The 8,144-nt window shown below is 33.7% G+C and overlaps 1 protein-coding gene across 1 annotated transcript; it reads left to right on the plus strand.

Moving 5' to 3' along the window:
- Window positions 1-534: 534 nt before the first annotated feature.
- On the plus strand, window positions 535-5,864 carry LOC123562926 (sodium-dependent glucose transporter 1A-like). Its single transcript, XM_053537355.1, has 3 exons — window positions 535-705; window positions 1,278-1,569; window positions 2,918-5,864. The coding sequence occupies exons 1-3, from the start codon at window positions 601-603 to the stop codon at window positions 3,967-3,969; spliced, it is 1,449 nt and encodes a 482-aa protein (XP_053393330.1). The 5' UTR covers window positions 535-600; the 3' UTR covers window positions 3,970-5,864.
- Window positions 5,865-8,144: the final 2,280 nt, after the last annotated feature.

Raw genomic sequence — 8,144 nt, forward strand, 5'->3', positions numbered from 1 at the left:
GGATCTGATATTCCTTAATAAATACCAATCATTCGTACATTCGATTTAAACTAATCCAAATACAAGTTTCACTAGCGGTAGACAAGCCTTTAGTAGCACAGAGAAATGAGCCGCACCATGAAAAAACCAACATAGTGCATTTGCGACCAGCATGGATCCAGACCAGACTGCGCGTCTGGTCAGGATCTATACTGTTCGCTTTCAAAGCCTATTGCAATTAGAGAAACCGTTAGCGGATGCGCAGGCTAGTCTAGATCCATGCTGGTCGCAAATGCACTATGTTGGTTTTCTCATGGCGCGGCTCAAACTACCATCTGCACCTTTATTCAATTTTCAAACACAATAAATGTACGCATAAAAAATAGTTGATGCATTTATTTAAATCTTAAGTATGCTATACAAAAATATAGTGTGAAAGCAGACACATTACTGAGTAGAGTAGCTTTAATTAAATTGTTGTAATATATGTAAATTTTATTCAGATGTCATCAGCACAAACTCTTTCTCTCGTTTGTATGTAAACATCTACTTACTTGCAAGGGAAAAAATAACAACATAAACGTTAACTGCTGTTTTAAATTTGTTTATTTAAACCTCACGATGAATGTTGATGATTCAGTTGTCAAAGCCGCTGGGCTAAGGAACCGTGGAAAATTACAAAAAGTTGTAGAGACAGGCGCTCTTGTGTTCTCTTGGATAGTTATGGCAAGTAAACGTTTAATTGCTATTAATCCAAATCATATTAGGCCTAAAACAAAATTCTTTGTTTCCGGTAACATGCTCAAAAATATAAGGGTAGGTAGGTCGGAAAAAAAAAAAATTTTTTGATTTTTTTTTTATTAAGGGAGACTTTTCGGAAATTATTTTTGTGTCAAAAAATAAATACAAATAAGGGGGTTATGCCTTTAGAGCATCAGTAAGTTGATTTTTAACATCACTGGCCATGTTTAAAGCATAAAAAGTGCAGTTTTGCAACTTTTTGTTAAAAAGTTGAAAAAAAAAATTCTCTAAGGCCATAAAAACATTTAGGGTCGGGCCAAAAAATTAGGGTAGGTCGGGATACCGGAAACAAACAATTATTTTTTTACGCCTTAAGTAGTACAACAATAAAATGTAATACAGGTCAGTAAATGCATATTTTTTAAGATTATGTTTTAGTTTTGAAGAACATATCATTATAAGGGGGCAAAAGGAAGATATTGTTTGTAAAAAGTATTATAATTATCAAGTGAAATTGTATACAATCCTTGACATATTAAACTGAAATCGTATTGCAGGGTATGTATGCTGAAGTACCTGGACCGACCCTCATTGACTTAAAATACAGATTGAACACTGGGTACGAGGAGCTTGCTGCGGCACTGTCTGCAAGGGGCTTCGGTACGTTCCCTGGCTGTATTGTTGGTGGTCTCTTGGTTGATAAGTTTAGCGGCTGGAGCCATTTAATGGTTGCATTAACCCTGGATGTTGCAGCTGTTGCTGTAGTGTTAATGCCATGGGTTCCAAACGTGCAGTACATTTGGATGCTCTGTTTTGTCAGCGGATTTGTCCAGGCTATACATAACGCAGGTAATATGAAATTGCGCAACATAAAATTGTAGCTCTTAAGGTGATTCTGCATATTTGATAAACCAGAAATAACGACAGAGCGCCATTTATCATTTTATGAATTCGCGACAACCCTTGAGTAAATTTATTAAATGGCAAGGTTACTATAGTTCTACATTAAACTATTGAGACGTTAAATGATTCTAAATGATGTCTTAAAATCAGTATGTGATGTGCAGAGGGCAAATATCTCAAAAACAAGTAGGCGAACCTATACATTAAAATTCACAATATTATAGATCTTAAGTATGTTTACGACTTTGAAAAAAATAATTAAAATCTACATTGTAGAAAAAAATATTTGTGAAAATGCAATCAAAGTTGTGATTTTCCCATAGGCGCACAAAATTTCTCAAATAAGTCTTGCAAAAAATTCAAGCACACGAGCCTGCTTTTTCATTTGCCAAATTTTCTGTGTATATTGTGAAAAATCAGGGTTAAATCAAATTTGATATTGTAGAAAATATTTTGATCCGTATGTGTAGAACTATTTAATTAGAGTTTCAGATCTCCAGGTTTATTTTTTTTAAATGAAAGAACGATAGTTTAAAAATGAAAGAAAGATAGTTTAAAAATGTTTCCATACGTTTTGGAAATTCTTATCCATAATACACACCTGAGTGACGCTATTGAAATTTGATATACCTGTATTACAGACATAATTATTGGAGGTACTTTATAATTATCATACACATTTAAATATCTACTTAAACAATAATGGCTTATCGTTTACTTTATCTTTTATCATCTGGTATCTGTTTTTGAAAAAAAAATACAGATGTTAATTTTTTAGTACGTCACTTTAAACTAAAATAGGTTGTATTCGCTTTAGTTGTCGCAAACTCTAAACGCATTTTTTTTCATGCACTTTATTCAAAGGCTATTTATATTGGTTATACAATATCATATGGAACATAAAATGAATTTTAATACTTTAAACAATGGAAGAGCATCGGGTGATTTCTGTACTGTTCTTTCAGTAACAGATTCCAGAATTCACTCTTGGTTTAAACATATTTTATTCCCCAATATGTATATTTCAAATGATTATTTACATACATAAATTCTGGATTGGACAGGAAGCCAGTAGGCTTATTGAAGTCCTCTCCATTATTCACTCTTGAAATGCATCACTTTTCAAATTCAACATTTTCAGTAGGCCGTAAGGCTGAAACGTTGATAAAATAGAATGAAATAAAATAAAATACAGTCAGAAATAAGATAATATATTTTCTCCCCTAAAAGAATCATTGTTCGAATCGGGTTTTAAAATAAACAAACATTATTTATTTCATTTTACCCCTTTCAGCTGGAACCCGCATATCTTTAAACATTTGGAAGGATAAATCCGCTTCACCATTAATACTGGTACACCTTGGATATGGACTTGGGTCTTTCCTGACCCCGCTATACTCGGATCCTTTTCTTGGAGAAATGATTCAAAATACTCGGGATTCGGATATTACTTTAAATGATACTAATAATTTTAGAACAACGTCTATTTCCCCAGACCGTTCAGAAGAAACATATTATATTACAAATTCAAAAATTGAATATGCATATGCAATTTCAGGAATTGCAACAGCAAGCCTGTCTGTTGCGTACTTTGTATTTCAAATGATCGAAAACAAATTTATCAAACAAGCTGACATTAATTCGGTACAAAATAAAAAGGTTGAAAATGAACTTCGCAATGAAATAGCAATAAGAAAAGAGAAGGAATTGGCAAGAGACAAAGAGTCAGAACTGAGAGTGAAAATAAAGGATGGAAAGTGTAATAAATTGAAAGCAATGCTTCAAATGATAAACCCAGCATCATGTGCCAAAGGCAGATTTTGGTACGGGTTTAGTATATTATCCTCTATGTTTTTCCATTTTGGAAATGTTGGTGGAGGACAATATCTTGTATCACAGTTTGTGAGGAGTTTTTCTATAGATCAGCTAAAGTTCTCCTCGACAGATGGCACGATGATAAACACAAGTTATTGGATAAGCTTTTCCTCAGGTCGCTTTCTGTTCTTCGTATTGGCAAAATGGGTATCTGTTAAAGTTCTTATTTTCGTCGAAACGTTCGGCGCTATGTGTTGTGCGGTGGTTATGGCTATATTTGCGAATGATAATTCAATTGCGCTTTGGGTTCTTATTCAACTAGTCGCGTTCTTTTGGGGTCCAATGTGGCCAACCGGTGTTGCATGGACTGATTATCATATGGAATCGACTGGTATGGGAATGGCATCCCAAATGTTCGGAGCGTCTGTTGGCAGCATATTTCATAAGCGTTTAAATGGATACCTCTACGATAATATTGGACAAGTTACATACTTATATCATGTGACTGGAAGTGCTGTGTTTGGATTTTAGATATAATTGGTGCTAGACATGGGAATAGGTTTGTTCAGGATGCTAATGATTGTAAAGAGAAACAAAACGATACTAATGACGAACAGAACCCTGTGACAGATGAGACGATAGATAAAACAACAGATGGAACCACTTTGAATGGTAACACGATCGTTACAAGACTTTAGTGCTTTTACGCATGAGGAAAGTTGAAATAGTAAAGATATTTCCAAGATAAAATGATAAACTATATATAATGTAATGGATGTGACGAAAACGTTATCGGTTTGTATAACTTCCTCAGCCAAGTATTCTGTGCTATAAATTGTAATTTCTCCACAACGATTTAGTGAAATGGCTTGTATTTCTTGATTAAAAAGAGTGTGGCATTCATAACTTAGACAAAATGTTATCATATCAAATAACGTTGCAACATATATCTGACCAATATTCTATAATATTCAACAGCGGTTATGAAATGAGCTTCCCTTAAGACGAACATTGGGTTTCAAAATATTTGAAACAGCAAATATAAATAATAATAAAACATTATGATATAAGTTAACAAGTAAAGAAATAAAAAGAAGTGAAGAGGAACTATAGTCCCAGTCCTGGGGCGATCTTTCGTAAATAAGGCGCGTTTTTTTCAAACAATTCAAGTAGATACCTTTTATAAACATTTTTGAAGTTTCCCTAACGGTGATCAGGCACGTTTAAGCAAATTTCCTTTTTTCTCTCTCTTTTCTTATATATTTTTGAGAGATTTATCTATGACACAAAAAAGGCCAGTTACACAGAGATAGATCCTTATTAGAAATGTATGTCTTACCGATTTTTATTACTTTATTAAGTGCTAAGTGAACACAAGTAGTCGTAAATGATCAGATGTTACCAACAAATCCGTTACTTGAATCTGATTAACCACCTTTAACTGAGTTATACAATTTTAAATGTAAACCATATCTCATCAAACATTATTTCTCAGTTAGATACAGTTCAGAAAAGCAAACATCAAATATATTTGAACCTATCATATGTGTTTAACATGTTCAGTCTTTCAGCCAAACCGAATCAACCTAAATATTAAGAAGTAAAACTGCACCACCTAATAAATCTAAAGTTCGAAAGAAAGGTTTTGATAATTGCAGTAAATGGAAAGATACACTACAATTTTGGTTCAACTGTTAAATTAAATCAACGGAAAATACTGCAAAGAGAAATTTAAATCAAGAATTATATTCGTGTCACGAATGAGTTTTATTTGCTTCGTAAGCTCTGCCGATACGTCATCCTGGTATGTCTTTTTAAAGTGACACTTATGCATTATTTATGACTATGTGTACTTTTAACTGTTATCTTTTCTGAATGCAAAATAGGCGAGATATTTATTTTAAACTTTGTAATATGTGCATATTTACAATTTAACTATCTCACGCTCTCAACGGAGTCATTTATCTGCAGTGGCCAAATTATTAACAAGTGCAGTGCAACCTCTGTAGAGCAACACCTTATGGAAGGTACAAATATTGGCTGTTATGTAGAGGTTGTTGTTCTGGAGAGGTCAATTTGATAATATATTTTAGCTTAGAGAAAATTTTATGATGTTGCTATAGAGAAATTTTTGCTTAAGAGGGGGCCGCTCTGGAAAGGTTGTACTGTATATTTAAATTATATTGCAACAAGATTGCCGTGTATGCAAACGCAGTCAAGCTACAGGGCAAAGAAATAGAAGTTCTATAAATAGGAGCCCTCGTATTCGTTTGGTTGATAATGGTGAGTTTTAAAATATGCATTTCTCCTCTTACACACCATTTTATTGTAAAAACTATGTAAATCAGAGAAAATTGATTTTACCCGTTTTAAATTACCACAACCTTCTCTCTTATGGGAATATCAAAATGTATGTAAAAATGTTACACTGATGAGTACTTATTATTTCCACGTGCTGTAAGCTCTTCCTTAACGCTGAGTTACTAATGATGTTCAAAAGTACATGGAATAGTGCTCTAATATTTTTATTTTGGAATCTATTTTGATGAAATTTGAAAATATAATAGATTAAAACATAAAACATGTGAATTATTAAATTATCAATTTCAAAACATCTGCATAATATATCGTTTCTAGTGCAACGTCACTACCCTATTCAACGTCATAACGACGCAGTAAACTAAAATAAATATTAATAATAGAGTATTTCACAATATTTGTCACCATTAAATCATATTCCGCACCTTTCCCTTTATGAATAAAGACAGTTCATATATAGCAGCCTTGTGGTATTCATATCTGTCAACTGTTGATCCTGATCATAGATATTAATTTTCAAGACCTGACTTGACGATGCGGAAACCGTTTTAGTTGGTGTCCCGGTAATAAAACGTTGTTTTCTTCATTACATTAACCCTACGTGCCTTATGCCGCATGGCTATTGTCTCTTTTATTTATTTTAGATTTTCAAACAAACAATATCCCTGACCTCTGTTCAACGTCCATTTTTGCGCGATGACCAAACCGAAATTCCTTTGAAACATGCTGATGGCTTGGCATTTATGAATTGACGTCATTGGCGTAAAGCTTACTTTTCACATTATTACTAATCCAGTTTAGGAAAATGTGGCTTTGCAAATAAGTAAGGAGTAAGTAACGTTAAATTTAATGGAGAATAAGAAAAGACAAAATAAAGGTGGGATGACTTCTATTTACTAATCATTAGTCCAAAGACAAAATGTTTTTCGATTATCCACCAGCATTCCCTTATCTATATTATTGAAAAGTTTTATCCTTTTGGATGATATGTGAAGAGATTAATGCATTTTCTCGGTAGGTTTAAATCCCCGTTCATCTTGATTACATACGTTAGTTTTAAAATTCTTTGACATATGAATTTTCGTTGCCTCATATGCTCTGCAATGTGTTTTTAAAGCGATACGCATTCATTATTGATGTTCATGCGCACTCTTCATTTTAAAATACTGTTATTGAATCTTTTTTGAATTTTAAAATAATATATGAAGAAAATAAGGTATAGACATTTATATATGCACCGCCTACAGTCTCCGTTTTTAGGAGTCCGTTTGTATCATCCATATTTTTGACACCAAGTTTGATGCTAGGCTTCCCCCAAACATTAATATCTGATAATCTGCAAGAGAGTTTTTAAGAAAATGGTCTCGTGTATGTACGTGTCAGAATAATTTGTATATTTGATGTATTACTAACGTAACACATAAGCACAGATAGTGCTCGATTCCTCTTTCATGTTATCTTTGTTATAATTATTGTTGAATTGCTGTTAATAATAGACTTTGGGTCATTTCTGGCTAATTTGGGTTCATTATATGGATAGCTGGATCCCAGCATCACACATTATGTCATATACAAAAGTTAAAGGGAACCAGATATTTGATAGAGCAAGTACTTTTTGTAAAACGCTATGTTTAAATTTGGACCAATCAGAAACAAGTTCTAAAAATAGCACGTCTGCTAAGGTATAAATAGATAGATGGATGACAAGAGCTCATTCGGTATCCAGCGGTTGAAGAAGACACATCGAGGATTCAATTAATAGTTTATCCCAGTACCTTGATAAGGAGACTATTGCAGTTACCCTGTCAGGGCGGATAAATTATTAAAAAGAAGACTTTGGAACTTCATAGACTAAAGAAGAGTTTCAGAATTTCAATAAAGTTTCGAGCTATAGGGCCAGCGCATAGGAGTTTTACCTTAAGGGTAGTTGAATGCTATAGACGATAGCATATATAAGCTGAGCATCGGGAAGCTGAGACAGAGACCCAGAGTTTGGTAATCTACTGAGATAGTAGGAGAGTTCCAGCTTATAGACGGTTCAGCGTTATTGGCGAAGTACAGCCAAGGTATTGGGGATATACCTATATGGTAGTTGAATGCTACATGTGATAGCTTAAAGGCGCTGAGCATCCAGGAGACAGGGCATTCATATAGAGTTTGAGAGGACAGAGGCCGAGCATCTATGCGATCGGACACGTATGTTGTTGATTCAAAGACATTGTCTGACGGGAACTTCAACAAAAAGACCAGTCAAGTATAGAGTCTCCAGCCTATAGGAGTTTGAGCTAATTGAAAATTGTTAGTTTAAACATTTAGTGATTTGCCTGATCCCTGAAATTGTCTAGCTCATAATTAAAATCATTTACGAATCATTGGTACACGAATCG

The sequence above is a fragment of the Mercenaria mercenaria genome, chromosome 2, assembly GCF_021730395.1.
Source record: "Mercenaria mercenaria strain notata chromosome 2, MADL_Memer_1, whole genome shotgun sequence".
NCBI lineage: Eukaryota > Metazoa > Mollusca > Bivalvia > Venerida > Veneridae > Mercenaria > Mercenaria mercenaria.

What these genes read in the sequence shown, in the direction of transcription:
- LOC123562926 (XM_053537355.1), top strand. Translation starts at nt 601, where the DNA reads ATGAATGTTGATGATTCAGTTGTCAAAGCCGCTGGGCTAAGGAACCGT. An exon ending in TGTTCTCTTGGATAGTTATG is followed by an intron (nt 706 to 1,277) that starts GCAAGTAAACGT and finishes ATCGTATTGCAG; the next exon opens with GGTATGTATGCTGAAGTACC. An exon ending in CCAGGCTATACATAACGCAG is followed by an intron (nt 1,570 to 2,917) that starts GTAATATGAAAT and finishes TACCCCTTTCAG; the next exon opens with CTGGAACCCGCATATCTTTA.